Source organism: Oryctolagus cuniculus, chromosome 19, assembly GCF_051225735.1.
Source record: "Oryctolagus cuniculus isolate XC-2025 breed Fujian yellow rabbit chromosome 19, ASM5122573v1, whole genome shotgun sequence".
Lineage (NCBI taxonomy): Eukaryota > Metazoa > Chordata > Mammalia > Lagomorpha > Leporidae > Oryctolagus > Oryctolagus cuniculus.
Genome location: NC_142885.1, coordinates 68,395,850 through 68,411,810, shown reverse-complemented (window position 1 = coordinate 68,411,810; position 15,961 = coordinate 68,395,850). Strand labels below are relative to the sequence as shown.

Genomic DNA, 15,961 nt, shown 5'->3' with positions numbered 1-15,961 from the left:
TGCAGGAAGGGCGCTCGCCATCTGTGTGTGTTCTCCCGGTTGGATGTGGAAGTAGGATGGAGACCAGATGCCTGACCCGTCCAAGGTTGAGTCCCCGACAGACTGTGACAGTGACGGGGGAGGTGGTGGGTTTGCCCTTGGTGCGGTGCGTGAGGCCTGCCCGCTGAGGCCTGGAGTCTGGCGTGTGAGTCCAGGCCAACACCCGTGGACCCGGGGCATCTGCTGCCTATGGAACAATTGTCTATAGTTTGTTTCAGGAAGGCTTTTGCATGTGCTCTCTGTGTGTGAACAGCTGCCCGTCGTGGCTGGCGGTGACACCACTGACCACTGTCCCAGGCTACAACGAAGGGGGCAGCCTGGAGATGAAGACACGCGCTGGGCTCTGGAGGCTGAGGGTTTGCGCCCCAGCTCTGCTGTTCTAGTGCCTGGGAGGTGGGGCGGCGTCTGTCCCTGTCCTGCCTGCCCCACCCAGCACCGTGGACAAGAACCCTGTGGCTGTGGCCCTTCCTTCATCTTCCCGCCTTGCTCATGTCTCTCTCCGCCCTCCCTCGTCCTGCGGCACTGTCTGCTCCCCGTGGTCCCACGCACCAGTGCACGTGTATGGTACGCCTGCACACGCGTGTGCACACACACGCAGGAGCTGCGTGTTTCTCCTTTACCAGCCCCTGTTGTAGGGACGTGAGCATCTTAGAAACCTGTGGGACAGCACAGAGTCAGACCATAAAACCCCTGCTTTCTGCATTCAGTGAACATTTTTCATGTTTGGCTTTTCCATTTTTTTTTTTTTTTCAATTGGTCACTCCGTTTTTTTTGTTTTGTTTTGTTTTGTTTTGTTTTTTTAAGATTTATTTATTTGAAAGGCAGAGTTAAGAGAGGCAGAGGCAGAGAGAGAAAGAAAGGTCTTCCATCCGCTGGTTCACTTCCCAAGTGGCCACAATGGCCTGAGCTGTGCTGATCTGAAGCCAGGAGCCAGGAGCTTCTTCTGGGTCCCCCTAGTGGGTGCCGGCATCTTTTTCTGTTTTCCTAGGACACAGCAGAGCTGGATCAGAAGCGGAGTAGTCAGGACTCGAACCGGTGCCCGTATGGGATGCTGGCACTGCAGACCGGGGCTTTAACCCGCTGCGCCACAGCGTCGGTTCCTTTCTTTTTTCTTCTATAGGGGTTGGTTATGTAACTGGAAGGCAGAGTGCAAGAGGAAACAAGAGGAAAAGAGCTGAAGCCAGGAGTCTGGAACTCCATCTGGGTCCCCCACGTGGTGGCAGGGTCTTACCCACTTAGGCCGTCTTTCACTGCCTTAGGATTGAAGAGGAGCAGCCAGGACTTGAACCGGCAATTTGTTACAGGATGCCAGTGTTCTTACAGTGGCGAAACCTGCTGGCCCCTACCGATCCTTTACTCTTGAGAGGAAAAAGGAGAGTAGCTCTCCCCAGGCCCAGTCCCTCCCCTGCCCCGTCCTGGGTTTCCTCCCTGTGCGTGAGTGCATGGCCACGTGTAAGCCCAGCTCTGCTTTGTGTTGTGTTTTCCACTCCCCTGGGCAGGGGCACCTCCCACAGGGCCAGGCACGGTCTGTGCCGTCTGGTGCAGTCTGGGGCGGGAGTGGTGTGTGTGTGGTCCTGGCTCGGGACTTGCTTTCGCCTACCCATTTCTCCACAAGGAACTGTGACTTAGTTCCGGTTTTCTTGCTTGAAATTCTTTTGTTAATCACCGTATTGCGCTTCTCAGCCAAAATTTGTACATAGATTCAAGTTAGAAGTTTAATGAATTCACGTCACCAGAAAGCTCTAAGTGAGACTTCTTGTGGTTTCAGTGGTCACCACAGATACCCAGTTAGTCATACAACACAAATGCTAGTTTTTGTCAGTATAAACGCCTAACAAAATACCTTGAAAGTGTGCCGCCCCTCGTGACTCAGGCGCTCGCAGTTAGCTCACGTGTGCAGCACAGTTCTAGAATGTGTGTGTGTACAATTCTGTGCATTTGTTTTAAAAATTTATTTTTAAATTTGAAATCATTAGCTAGGAGCTGGATTGGAAGTGGAGCAGCTGAGATTTGAACTGGCGCTTACGTGGGATGCTGGCATCAGGGGGCAGCTTAACTCGCTTTACCACAGCGCCGGCCCCTCCAAGGGTTATCTTGTTTTGTTTTGTTTTGTTTGTTTTAAGATTTATTTATTTATTTGAAATTCAGAGTTACACAGAGAGAGAGGAGAGGCAAACAGAGAGGTCTTTCATCTGCTGGTTCACTCCCCAGTTGGCCACAGTGGCCAGAGCTGTGCCAATCTGAAGCCAGGAGCCAGGAGCTTCTTCCACGTCTCCCATGCAGGTGCAGGGGCCCAAGGACTTGGGCCATCTTCCACTGCTTTCCCAGACCATAGCAGAGAGCTGGATCGGAAGTGGAGCAGCCAGGACTCGAACCAGTCCCCATATGGGATGCCGGCACTGCAGGTGGCAGCTTTACCCGCTGCACCACAGAGCTGGCCCCTCCCAGTGTTATCTTTTTTTTTAATTTTTTTTATTTTTGACAGAGTGGACAGTGAGAGAGAGACAGAGAGAAAGGTCTTCCTTTGCCGATGGTTCACCCTCCAATGGCCGGTGCACTGCGGCCGGCGCACCGCGCTGATCCGATGGCAGGAGCCAGGTGCTTCTCCTGGTCTCCCATGGGGTGCAGGGCCCAAGTACTCGGGCCATCCTCCACTGCACTCCCTGGCCACAGCAGAGAGCTGGCCTGGAAGAGGGGCAACCGGGACAGAATCCGGCGCCCCTACTGGGACTAGAACCCGGTGTGCCGGCGCCGCAAGGCGGAGGATTAGCCTAGTGAGCCGCAGCGCTGGCCCCCAGGGTTATCTTAACCACTGTGTCAGTTGCCACCCCTGGATTTATTTAGGTTGATCACATAAATAAAGTGAAGTAGCAGGATTTCAGTAACGTCTCATTCTCGAGCTTTGCCGATCTTTCACAGTAAAATCTGGTATCCAGACAAAGGATGACTTACCAGCTGACATCCTGAGTCTTCCCTGTGGTATGGAGATGCCGGAGTTCCCCCTCAGCGTATCGGAGTGGTTTCTCATGTGTTCAGAACCGCGCAGGCCTCACCCTTACCTGACCCTGGAACATGGCTCCATTGCTGCCGCAGTAACAGGCACCGTTGGCCTGTGTGCTAGATCTCTGCAGAATAATCTGTTTCACTAGTACCATGCATTAATTGTAGAAAATTCAGAAAATACACAGCAAAGAGGAAGTAATAATTCTGTATTACCGTTTAATCCAAAGATTTTTATTCTCTTAAGAGCTTTCGTTTTTTATTAAAAAGACGAAGGAACAAACATCTTCCATTTGCTGGTTCACTTCTCAAGGACCCTCAACATCTGCAGCTGGGCCCGGCCAAAGCCAGGAGCCCGGACCTCAGTGCACGTCCCCTGCCTGGGTGGCAGGGACCGAAGTACTTGAGCCGTCACCCTGGGGTCGTCCTGGTGACAGCTGCCCCTCTGTTTTCTGCCCTTGGGGAGGTGGCTCCAGGGACCTGTGGGACGGTTGGGCCCTGAGGGTGCCCCTGGAGGAGATGGGAGCAGGAGGCCTCCGGGCCTGAGACTTGGTGCACGTGCTCAGTTCTGCCTGCTTCTGAGCCAGCCTGCCGACCGAGGCTGCCGCTCGCCAGGTGGAGAGCCTGGCCGGGCAGGGCCGGTTGCCCACACCTGGGCCCCTGCTCTCCCGACATGCCCCTCTTCCCAGACTGCTGTAGCCCTGACGGGTGTCAGTGGTTAGCACAGGTGGTCTGCCGGCTGCCAAGCTGGAGGCGCTGCTGTCACAGGCGCTGTACACGTCTTGCCGGGGGCTCTGGACCGGGGGCTGCCAGAGTCCAGCTGCAGCCCCAGGGATCCAGAGACCCCCTGGAGGGTGTGCCGCCTCTGTGTGTTGAAAATGCTGGTGCTCCCAGTGCAGTGGCTGCTTGTGACGCCCAGGTGTCACAGTGGATCTGAACTTGTAGGAGCTGGGCAGGAGGCCTGGGTTTACCTGTGTCTCTGTTACCCCTTCTCCTGACCCAAGAGCACCACCCTGGCGCATGGAGGAGACCTAACGCAGAGCAGCAGGTCTGGGCTTTGGGTCTCACCCGACCGTTCTGCGGCCTCGTGATGTGCATCTCGGCATTAGTAGGCACCCTCCACATGGGATCACCTGCTTTCTAAAAGTATTACTTTTGTGCATTTCAGAAGCAAAGAAAAGGAGTGGGGCAGATCTTCCGGCAGCTAGTTCAATCCTTAAATGCCTTCCATAGCCAGGGCTGGGTCAGCCGGAGCCAGGAGTTCCATCTGGGTCTCCCATGTGGGTGGCAGGGACCCAGGTACCTCATCCATCATCACCTGCCTCCCAGAGTGTGCACTAGCAGGAAGTGGGACTCAGGAGCGGAGCTGGACTTGAACTTGAGCGTCTGGGGCAGCTTCTTAACTCCTGCACCAGCGCCAGCGTTTGTCTTTCACCAGCAAGGATTCCAGGGCCGTGGCTCCACGTCAGCGTATCCAGGCCTGTTGGCTTCTAGGAGACAGCCGCGAGGTGTTCCGTGAAGCCAGGTGTTCTGTTTGTTTAGCTGTTGGCCTGTTGCTTGTTGCAGGTGGCCCTCTGTTCATCTTGGTCGAGGGGGCGGGGAGCTGGGTGGGTGAGCCCCCGCCCGCTGCTGTTCCTGCTGTGTAGACCGTGGCTCAGGGTGCGTGCCCTGGGCAGGAGGGTCCTTGTTACTTGCACTTGTGTGGCCATGGCTGTGTCCCCAGAACTGGGGCTGAGGGCGTCCCTGGACGCTCAGTGGGCCCAGAATTCCATCAGAGATCCCAGGAAGATGCCACACGGGGTCCCTGCCACACACGGGGCCGAGGGTCGCATACTCTGAGCATTCGTGATGATCACAGGCCCTGTGGTCCCCGGAGCCTTCCTCCCAGCGCCCCTGTGAGAGCGGTGGGGTCAGGTTAGAAATGTGGGAGAGGCTGTGGGTCCAGGTGTTTGAAGCTCCCGGTGCTGGTGTCTTCTGTCTCTTTCTTCAAAGGAAAACTGGGACTTTCCTGTCTGTATGCCAGGGATGTGAACCAGCCACGGAGTCAGTGGGCACGGGGAGTCCAGTGCACGTAAAACGCAAGCCACACAGCTTTGCACCACGGTTGGTGCTGAGAGGAAAGGGCCTGGGGGCTGGGCCGGGGTCAAGGGGTGTGTCTGGGCTGGGGTCAAGGGGGTGTGTCTGGGCTGGGGTCAGGGGCGTGGCTGGGTTTCCTGGAGTGGCTGACAGCCACAGGAGTGCACTGTCTTGCATCCTGACACCACAGTTGGGAATCAAGGCCTTGGCAGGGCCGCTGTCCCTCTGAGGGCTCCGGGAGACCCTTGCCTCGCCTCTTTCTGCCTCCGGGCCCCCGGCCTGGCCTGCGTCCCTCCTGACGCAGCCTCTGTTTCCACGTGACCGCCTTCCCTCCACGTGGGTCCCGCTCTCCCTCTCCTTTCTCTTAGGAAAACATCGGTGCTGGGCTTCCAGATCAGGGGTCAGGGGAGGTAGGACGTGGATGTGTCTTTGGGAGGCCAGCAGCAAGGCTGCAGCTGAGAACTGGCTGAGGAGGCAGGACAGGGAGGAGGAGCCTGCAGAGGGCATGTGTTGAGGCTGGTGGTGCGTGGACACCCGGAGGCCCCCGTGGAAGGGCCCCGGCCGGGGTGGCTGAGCCGGGTGCTGGCACTGCCGACCTCATGCTGGCTCCCCTCGAGCTGCATCGCCAACCGCTGTTTCCCTTTAAACAGGAAACTACTTTGCTTCACACTTTTTCATGGGAGGCGAGAAATTTGACACCCCCCACCCTGAAGGTTACCTCTTTGGAGAGAACATGGATCTGAACTTCCTGGGCAGCCGCCCCGTCCAGGTGGGTCTCTTGGACTGCGGGAGGCCCTGCCGTCTGTGTCCCAGTTGGGCTGGCTGAGGACGCGTGACTTGGACTGGGCTTGTCCTGGTGCTGCCCGAGGAGGCCAGGTGGTGAGGGTGGGTCACCAAGCACAGAGCAGCCCGTGTCAGCAGTGCGAGGCCCTGTGGGAGCTGCAGAGGCACAGATGTATTTCTTCTTTAAGGATTCACTTAAATAGTCCAAAGAGTTAGAGATATGAGGAGAGGGAGGCAACGTTGTCTCCCCCAACAGCCGCACCGGCCAGGGCTGTGAGCCCGGTGATAGAAGCTCACTGGTGTTCGGCACCTTCCATCCCTTTCCTTACAGGAGCTCCCTCCGGTCTCCCATGTGAGTGCAGGGCCCAGGCACTGGGGACGCCTGCTGCTGCTCTCCCAGGCCACAGCAGGGAGCTGGACGGGGAGCAGAGCAGCTGAGATACACACTGGTGCCCGTGGGGGATGTTGGTGTCACAGGCGGCAGGCAGCTCACCCCACTGCACCACAAACACTGGCCACAAGGCAGAGCGTTGATCTTGGGTTATTTTGTCTAAAAAGCAAGAAAGAAGATCCGTGTTCCAGGGGACAGTGGACACGGAGTACGGTCAGAAGCAGAGTCGCCAGAGAGGTATATGTGGAGTGCGGCTGTCTGATTTTCAGTGCACTTTTGGTGCCTGCTTTGTGCCTGGAGCTCTTACAGGAGCTGGGAGTGAAGTCAGACTTGCGCCCTGTCCCTAGTGGGGGTGCAGACAGTGTAACAGGAAAGCGTAGGAACTGGTGCTGTGGTGCACCAGATAAGCCGCCACCTGCACACGCCAGTCCCGTGTGAGTACTGGTGAAAGTCCCAGCTTCACTTCCAATCCAGCGCCCTCCTAATGGCCTGGCACGGCAGCAGAAGACGGCCCGAGCGACTGGACTCCTGTACCCGTTTGGGAGATAAACCTGTGGATGGAAAATCTCCCTCCCTGGCACGCTCGCTCCCCCCCCCCCACCCCCTCCCCTCTCTCTAAGTCTGCCTTTCAAATCAATAAAAGTAAATCTTGAACAACAAGAAAAGGAAACGTAGCATGAACGGGTGGTGAGCAGAGAGGCAGGGTGGGGCAGGGCAGACTTTGTGAGGGGTGGGAACCAGTCCCCAAGAAAGAGCAGGAAGGCGGGCGTCGGCAGGGCAGCCGGCAGGAGGCACTGACAGGCGGTGCTCCTGGAGGTGAGCAGGGCTCTGCAGGCCGTGCGAGAGTAGATGGGAGGGGCGAGGACCGCAGGCCTTCCTGGGCCGACGGAGGGAGGTCTGCTGGGCCTTGTGGTGGGCCTTCGGGAGGTGAAGTCACCCCCTCCGCGTGGAAACAGGAGGCTGCGCTGATGTGAGCTGAGTGGGGGGTGGGTGCAGGGGTGGGGAAGGGGTCCCACGGAGAGGCTGGGCTGGGGTGTCAGGTATGAAATGATGGCCGGGGACTAGCAGGAGGCCCTCTCTGTTAAGGAGGTGCGGCGCCCCCTCCCGCTAGGGCTGCGGCATTGTGGGTCGTCCTGCAGGCCTGGCAGGTGTGACCGGGCCAGATGTTTCCAGGCTGTTTTATTTTTATTTCTCTATTTACTCTAAAGTGCATATGCAGTTTTATTTAATACTCAAGACCTGGTTAAGACGTGTGCCGTATGGCAGTTTTACTGGGGGTTTAGCTCTACCTAAGATATGCTTGCTTGCTGGGGCTAGCAACAGGGTCCAATTCACACTTAGCGCTAATTAAATACCTTCTTGAATAATTAGAGTAAACAAAATGCATTTAAATGCTTTCTTAAATCAATTTTAAAGGCCTTTCAGGCTAATGGCAAACGCAGTAAAGGCAGACAGGATGGTTTAACATAATTGCTGATTTTATACAGCATTTTGTCTTAGTTCCAGGCTGTTTCAGCTACAGAGCCGCAGGCTGGCCGGAGTCCTCGATCTAGAGCACACACTGCGAGTCGGGGACTGGGGCCAGCAGGGAGCCTTCCCCGTGGGAGCAGGAGCGGGAGCCTGGGCTTGGACCTCTGCCGCCGCAGCGCCTGCGCAGGGTCTGCTCCATCGAGGCTCCTGTGCTGTGGGTCTTTTTTCAGTGTCTTGTTTTGCGACCGCAGTGGATGTGCCTGCTGTCGTGAGAAGTGGAGCAGAGCTGCTCCAGGTGCCCGTGACCCACCTGGCCTGATGCTGATGTCCCGTAGGGCTCCAACCCAGTGTCACCAGCAGGATGCTGATGGGGACACAGCCACATTTTCCAAGCACCACTCGTTCTGTACACGCTCCTGAGTGTACAGGTGTGCTGTGTGCCCTCCCTAAATCTTTTTCTTTATTTTTTTAAAAAGATATTTGTGTATTATTTATTTGAAAGGCATAGCTACAGAAAGGGAGAGACAGAGAAGGAGAGAGAGGGAGAGATCTTCCATTTGCGGGTTCACTCCCCAGTGGCCTCAACTGCCAGTGTTGGCCCAGGCTGAAGTCAGCAGCCTAGAACTGTGTCTCCCACACACGTGCAGGGGCCCAAGACCTTCGGGCATCTGCTGCTGCTTTCCCAGGTGCGGTAAGAGGGGGCCGCTGTGACTCGAACCAGTGCCCATACGGCTGTGCCAGAACGCCGGCCCCCTCCTTGAATCTGGGATTGTGCGGATTCACTGCATGGTTCCCGGGCAGCGCCAGCACCCTGTCCTCCACCAGGTGGAGGTGGAAGCCCACCTTTGGTGGCTGTCCCTGGGTCCCTCTGGCAGGTGCAGTTGTCGCGGCTGCTTCCTGGAATTGGGCTCTGCCCTGGCTCCCTTGGGTGTAACGAGAGTGAAGTGCCTGGCTCCTGGCACAGCCCCTCGGACAGGAGCGAGAGCCCAGGACGGGGAGTCAGGGCCCTCCCACGGAGGCTGTGAACCCAGACTGCTTTCTACCTCCTAGTTCCCCTATGTCACTCCTGCCCCCCACGAGCCCGTGAAGACGCTCAGGAGCCTGGTGAACATCCGCAAGGACTCCCTCCGGCTCGTGAGGTAACCCTGCGCCTCCCGAGGCGGGAGCCCTGTGCCCTCGGGGCTCCGCGGGGTGTGGGGCAGAGGTTCAGGTCCATGCTTGGGAAGAGGAGGGGGTGATGAGCAGGTCCCGCTCCCTGATCCTGCTTGCGTAGGGTCAGAGGCTGCCCCAGCATTGTGAGTCCCCAAGTTGTCCCCTGCATGAGTGGGGAAAGGGCTGGTGGACTCCCTCTGAAGACCAGGGTTCCCAGCAGGGCAGTGTCTGAGACAGCTGGGGGTGCATGGTGGCATCTGATGAGTGGCCGCTGGGAGCCTGCCGAACTTGTGCAGTGCGCAGGCCAGCCCCTGCCGTGAGCTGCCCTGGGCCAGGTTTTGGAGTGGAGAAACGCTATCTCAACAGGAAGACGGGAGCCAAAGGCTGGATCGCTGGGCTTGTTGGCCAAATAGGGCACTGCCCCGGCACTGCCGACTCCAGGGCCCCTTGGCCCCCTGACCTGCCTCTACCTGCTGCCCCGCTCCCATAGGTACAAGGAAGACGCGGACAGTCCCACTGAGGACAGCGAGAAGCCGCGGGTGCTCTACAGCCTGGAGTTCACCTTCGACGCTGACGCCCGGGTGGCTATCACCATCTACTGCCAGGCGACCGAGGAGTTCCTGAACGGTGTGGCCGTGTGAGTCCTGCGGGCGGCAGGCAGGCACCACAGGAGTCAGTCTCGGGCTCCCTGGGAGCCTTCTGTCTGGGGAAAAAAGAGGTTTTCTTCCTCTGTTCTGTCTTAAATGTTTATTTAACTGAAGGGCAAAGAGATGGAAAGAGAGAGGCCTTCCATCTGCAGGTTCACTCAAATGGCCACAGCTGGCCAAAGCCAGGAGCCAGGGACTCTGTGTGAGTCTCCCACTTGGGTAACAGGAGCCCAAGTGCTTGGGCCATCTTCCACTTCCTTTCCAGGTACATTAACAGGAAGCTGGTTCAGAAGTGGAAGTGAGACTCGATTTCAGGCACCGTGGTACAAGACGAGGGCATCTTAAGACTTCCTATTTATTTACTTGAGAGGGAAAGTTACAGACGGGAGACAGAGCTCTTCCATCCACTGGTTTACTCCCTAAGTGGCCGCAACAGCTGGAGCTGGGCTGTTCCAAAGCCAGGAGCCAGCAGTTTCTTCTGGGTCTCCCATGTGGGTGCAGGGGCCCAAACACGTGGGCCATCTTCCACTGCTTTCCCAGGCCACAGCAGGGAGCTGGGTCAGAAGTGGAGCAGCCGGGACTCGACCGTGTGGGATGCAGGCACTGAGGGCGGCAGCTTGACCTGCTACACCACAGCGCCGGCCCCACCCCTCTACTCTGCAGTTCTCCGTGGATACCCATTGAGACTCATTGATACTCTGTAATTTAGTTCATGTCCCATGAGGCCAACAGTTGTGGTTTTTTTTGTTGTTGTTGTTTGTTTTTTAAGATTTATTGATTTGAAATGTAGAGTTACAGAGAAAGAGAAGGAGAGAGAGGTGTTCTGTCTGCTGGTTCACTCCCCAGATGGCTGCAGTGGCTGATGTTGGACCAGGCTGGAGCCAGGAGCTTCTTCTGGGTCTCCCACCTGGGAACAGGGCCCAAGCACTTTGGGGCATCTTCCACTGCTTTCCCAGGTACATTAGCAGGGAGCTGGATTGGAAGAGGAGCAGCCTGGATTTGAACCGGTACCCATCTAGGATGCCGGCATTGCACAGGCGGCAACTTAACCTGTGGTTGAGCTTTTGGAGGTTTTGTTAGAAATAAGGTGTGGGGAGCAACTCGGACTAGACTAAGTTACTGGAATTAAGACTTATTCTATGCATCTGCTCTCCCACAATATGGCGCTGGGAGAGAAGAAAACAGCTTCTACACAGCTGCCTCCAGTTCAGCCAATAAACTGTAGGACTTGCTCCTGATTGGAGAGCAGCGTACTCGGCGTGTGGGCAGCCGAGTTGGGATTGGCGGAGGAGGACTATAAAGGAGGAGAGAAACGGCATGCACCAGGAACATCTAAGGGGAACACCTGTGCAGCCCCCGAGAAAGCCGGCCGGCGGTGTGCCGCTCCCCTGCGGAAGTGGGGAATGTGGCCAGGGGGAACTGCCCTTCCACGGAGGTGGAAGGGATAGTAGCCAACCCGGGAAGAACCAGCAGCAAACCCGGGGAGGGCCGAGCAGACGAAAGAACAGCGCAGGGTCCTGTGTCGTTCCTCCACGAAGAGGGGGAGCGACATAAGGGACCTGCTGTCCTCACAAGTTTGGATTCTATGACTGAGCATAATCTGAGTGGCCGCACAAACGTGTAGAGACGGGCCTGTTTCCTCCTGCTGGAGAAGATCCCTGGAGGCCAGGCTTGGTTCCCAGGGCCGGGGCTGAAGCGCTTGGGCCTTTGAGTCCTGGCCTGCTCTGCACCTCTGGGTAGCTGGGGACAGGACTGCTGTGCCTGTTTCCTTAGCTGGGAACGAGGGGGCCGGAGCTTCTCCCTTGGCTGGCGTGAGGACTGAACGGCAGCGCCAAGGCCTGGCCCTCACTAGCGGCAGTGCCTGTGGGAGGCGCATAGCAGGTGCTCTGGGTTAGTTGCTGTCTGAGCTCCAGAGGTCTTCAGGCAAGGCTCGTGAGTGCTCCTTGTCCTGCCGGGGGCCCAGATCTGACCACTGGACTTAGGGCGTGGCCCACCCCCCTCTGCAGCCTGGGCAGGTCCGCGCTGTCCTGGGTGACCACGGAGGCGGAGCTGGAGGAGAGGCTCCTGCCATAGAAGAGCTAGAAAAACAGGACAACAGGCAGACCCAGGCTCGGGGGAGGCCTTCACGGCGGTCTTGGGCCTGGTCTTAGCCCCTGGGGCCCAGTAGCCGTGGAGATGCCATACTCCCTTGTTAGGACCTGGCAGGAGCCCTGCCTGCCCTCCAGCCTGCCAGGCTTGGTGGCACCAGTACCGAAGGAGAGGCAGGGAGGCCCAGGCCCACACCCTGGCCAGCGGGAAATGCTCTGACCAGCTGAGCTGCGGCACACGGCTCCTTCCACCCCACTTCCCCACAGGGAGGCTGAGGTTCAGACAGAAGCGTGGGCCCCGGGCTCCCCTGGCTCCTAGAGGGAAGCCAGAGCAGCCTGAGGATGGCGTCCCAGCCTGGGGCTCCTGCCACACCGCCTCTGACCGCCTGGGCAGGGCCACCTCTGCACACAACTGCGACACCCGCAGAATATCCTTTGTCTCAACCCAGACAGGCCCCCAGGGACCATGCGTGTGGTGTGGAGCGGAGGGGAGGAGGCAGGTTGCGTGCTGGGTTCTGAATGGAAGCAGCCAAGTTGATCAGGATTGGAAATGAGGGCGCCTTTGACGCAGCCAGCCCTCTTTTAGGACTCCTGTCGTGGGGAAGCTGCTGGGGACCGTGAGATGCGAGACCCTGGTGTCCCAGGCCTGATGCATAGAACCACAGGGGAGCTGGTGTGGTGTTGACGACACAGCACTTGGATGTGGCGATGGTGGACGACTTTGGGCTGTGTCACACTTGAAGGGGCAGAGGAGGCCCTGCCATGTGGGGGGCAGGCGGCTGGCAGTGTACGTGGGGCAGCGAGGAGCCCTGCACTGCACCTCTGCACCAAGTTCATTGTACGCAGCGGGATGGTGGGCCCACGTCCGGGAAGGTAGCAGAGGTGCTGGGCAGGTGTGGACGACTCAGAATTGTCTCCAGGCTGTGCAGCGGACCTGGCAGAGTGAGATGGGGTCCATGGAGGAGTGAAGGCTGTGTGGCCATCTCCTGCCCTCCCTGGAGGAGGGAGGCCCGGGCGCAGGCCCTGGCTCCATGTCCTGGCTGCACAGCGTCTCCCCTCCTCCTCTTGCCCCTCAGGTACAGCCCCAAGAGCCCTGCTCTGCAGTCGGAGACCGTCCACTATAAGAGAGGGGTGAGCCAGCAGTTCTCTCTGCCTTCCTTCAAGATCGACTTCTCTGAGTGGAAGGATGACGAGGTAACTCATGGCGGGGCCCACCCAGAGCGCTCCCCAGTGGGTGTGGGGCACACCCACATTCTGCCCGCACCTGTTGTCCTGTAGGCCCGGGAGCGCCACGTGTGGACTGCTGCGTGGCGAGGTTGCGCCAGGCCAGCATTCGAGAGATGCTGGGCTTCGGGGATGAATGGGGCCCCGGCCATTGTCATCGGGGCTGCAGTGTGGCAGCCCTGTCGGCACTGGCTGCCGTCCCTGGGCCGTGCTGTGGACCCCGCCACTCCAGCCACAGGTCCCTGCAAGGGCTGTGCCGCTCGTGGCTCGTTTGCTCCTGTGTTCCCCTGGTGGCTCCTGTTTATTTCAGTCGAGACCTTGTCCTCCTCCTCTGCCCTTCACCTCTCCCTGTGTCCATCAGGCCTGGTGGCAGAGCCTGAGGGTCCCACAGTGTGAGGCCCAAGGGGACATTGAATATGCTTTTCCCCGCTCGGGCTGCCTCGGCCTGCCGCCTTGGGCGCGACTCAGGCTGGTGTCGGCCGCCTCGCTCTGTCTAGGTTTGCGCAGCAGCTTATTCCCCAAGAAAGCCCTCCGGGCTTCGCGTCAGAAGCCTCTGGAGCTGGTGATTTGGTGCAGCTGGTTGAGCTGTTAGAGGAGATCGTAGTGGGGTTCTTGTCTTTGCGCAAGAAAGAATTCAGGCGTGAGAGCAGTGGTAATCAAAGTAGCAAGGTTTATTGGGGATCGGGAATCCCTAAGAAGGATGGGACAGAATCCGAGAGAGAGCCCAGTCGCTCAGACCAGGGTGGGGGGGGCAAGGTATCCGAGAGAGAGAGCCCATTTTTCCATTCAGTGGTTCACTCCCCAATTGACCGCAGTGGTGGGAGCTGGGCTGATCCAAAGCCAGGATCCAGGAGCTTCTTCCGGGACTTGGGCCATCTTCCACTGCTTTCCCAGGCCGTAACAGAGCTGGATCGGAAGTGGAGCAGCCGGGTCTCTAGCTAACCTTGAGCAGATGTGTTGGTTCCCTGGCTTTTGCACTGAGACCACATGCCCTCATGGCTTCTCTGTGCCGGACACTGAGGCTGTCAAGGGGGCCAGCGGGGAGCCAGGGTGGACCAGTGGTGACCGTGTTCTGATGGCCTGAGTGACACTGAGACAGGAACTGCAAGTGTTCTCTTGGGCCGCCCACACTTGGGCTCGAGGGCCTTTCTGAGACCACAGCGGGAGTTGGTCTGCAGGGCGCGAGCCGAGGGCTGGGCAGAGTGAAGGGGCTGTGGCGAGGCTGAGGCCGAGCTGACTGGGCCCTTGTGGGCCATGCATGGATGGGGGGCTTGTAGCCTCCTTCCCTTGCCGTCTGGCTTTGGCGGGGCCTTCCTTCTCAGAGTCGAGCAGGGCTGTCCCGGAAGCCTGCACCTCCTCTCTGAGGTGGACACCGGCAAGCCGGAGCGTGCGTGGCAGTGCTGTCCGCAGCAGCCGTCACGGAGAAACGGCCCGAGCTCCCTCAGCCAGTGCACGGGGACACAGCGTGGTTTGTCCTCCCGCCGGCACTGTGTTCAGACCGCTGAGGGAGTGCAGCTCGGACCTGCTTGGGGCAGCCGTGGGAACCCTGCAGAGCGAAAGAAGCCAGACAGAGAAGGGTGACTGTCGCAGGCTTCCCTTAGATGAATGTCCGGAGCAGGTGCATCCCAAGAGACAGCAGAGCACGGCCGACGGCGGTCACCAGGGGTCACTTCCTGAGGGCGTCAGGGTCTGGGGGTGGATGGCAACAGTGGGTGCCTGAGGCTGGGCGCGTCCTCCCTGCCGTCTCATCTCCACGTCCGCCCAGCTCTGCCTGACCAACCCTGGCCTGGCTGGCCGGGCTTCTTACCTTCCTGGCCTCCTGTTCCCCTCAGCTGAACTTCGACCTGGACCGGGGTGTGTTTCCAGTGGTTGTCCAGGCCGTGGTGGACGAAGGAGACGGTGAGCAGCGCTGGCTTTTCCTCTCCTGTCCTCCCTGGGGAGCACGTGGGGCCTGTGGGTGTCAGCCTTGGACTGCATGAGATTCTGGGGCACCCCACGAGCTGCTCAGAGGACAGGGGAGGCTTGGGAACCCGCGGGGAGCTGCGGAGCCGGGCAGAGGGCTGCACAATGAGCGTGTGCTCACCAGGAAGCTGCGGAACCTGGCAGAGGGCTGCATGATAAGGGTGTGCCCACCAGGGAGCTGTGGAGCTGGGCAGAGGGTGTGCCCACCAGGGAGCTGCGGAGCGGGCAGAGGGTGTGCCCACCAGGGAGCTGTGGAGTGGGCAGAGGGTGTGCCCACCAGGGAGCTGTGGAGTGGACAGAGGGTGTGCCCACCAGGGAGCTGCGGAGCGGGCAGAGGGTGTGCCCACCAGGGAGCTGTGGAGTGGGCAGAGGGTGTGCCCACCAGGGAGCTGTGGAGTGGACAGAGGGTGTGCCCACCAGGGAGCTGCGGAGCGGGGAGAGGGTGTGCCCACCAGGGAGCTGTGGAGCCGGGCAGAGGGTGTGCCCACCAGGGAGCTGCGGAGCCGGGCAGGGGGTGTGCCCACCAGGGAGCTGCGGAGCCGGGCAGAGGGTGTGCCCACCAGGGAGCTGTGGAGCGGGGCAGAGGGTGTGCCCACCAGGGAGCTGCGGAGCGGGGAGAGGGTGTGCCCACCAGGGAGCTGCGGAGCCGGGCAGGGGGTGTGCCCACCAGGGAGCTGCGGAGCTGGGCAGAGGGTGTGCCCACCAGGGAGCTGTGGAGTGGGGCAGAGGGTGTGCCCACCAGGGAGCTGCGGAGCGGGCAGGGGGTGTGCCCACCAGGGAGCTGTGGAGCGGGCAGGGGGTGTGCCCACCAGGGAGCTGCGGAGCGGGGAGAGGGTGTGCCCACCAGGGAGCTGCGGAGCGGGGAGAGGGTGTGCCCACCAGGGAGCTGTGGAGCCGGCAGGGGGTGTGCCCACCAGGGAGCTGCGGAGCTGGGCAGAGGGTGTGCCCACCAGGGAGCTGCGGAGCCGGGCAGAGGGTGTGCCCACCAGGGAGCTGTGGAGTGGGGCAGAGGGTGTGCCCACCAGGGAGCTGTGGAGTGGGGCAGAGGGTGTGCCCACCAGGGAGCTGCGGAGCTGGGCAGAGGGTGTGCCCACCAGGGAGCTGTGGAGCCGGGCAGAAGGTGTGCCCAC

At 59.5% G+C, this 15,961-nt stretch overlaps 1 protein-coding gene across 9 annotated transcripts in view; it reads left to right on the top strand.

Moving 5' to 3' along the window:
• The window catches only part of MGRN1 (mahogunin ring finger 1), a 52,260-nt gene that overhangs the window by 18,184 nt on the left and 18,115 nt on the right, over window positions 1–15,961 (top strand). For all 9 annotated transcript variants that reach the window (XM_070063993.2, XM_089321311.1, XM_089321309.1 and 6 more), the window contains exons 2-6: window positions 5,766–5,884; window positions 8,810–8,898; window positions 9,402–9,548; window positions 12,722–12,839; window positions 14,702–14,768. In XM_070063993.2, coding sequence (XP_069920094.1) covers window positions 5,792–5,884; window positions 8,810–8,898; window positions 9,402–9,548; window positions 12,722–12,839; window positions 14,702–14,768 — 514 coding nt within the window. In that variant the 5' untranslated portion in view covers window positions 5,766–5,791. The remainder of the gene's footprint in view (window positions 1–5,765; window positions 5,885–8,809; window positions 8,899–9,401; window positions 9,549–12,721; window positions 12,840–14,701; window positions 14,769–15,961) is intronic.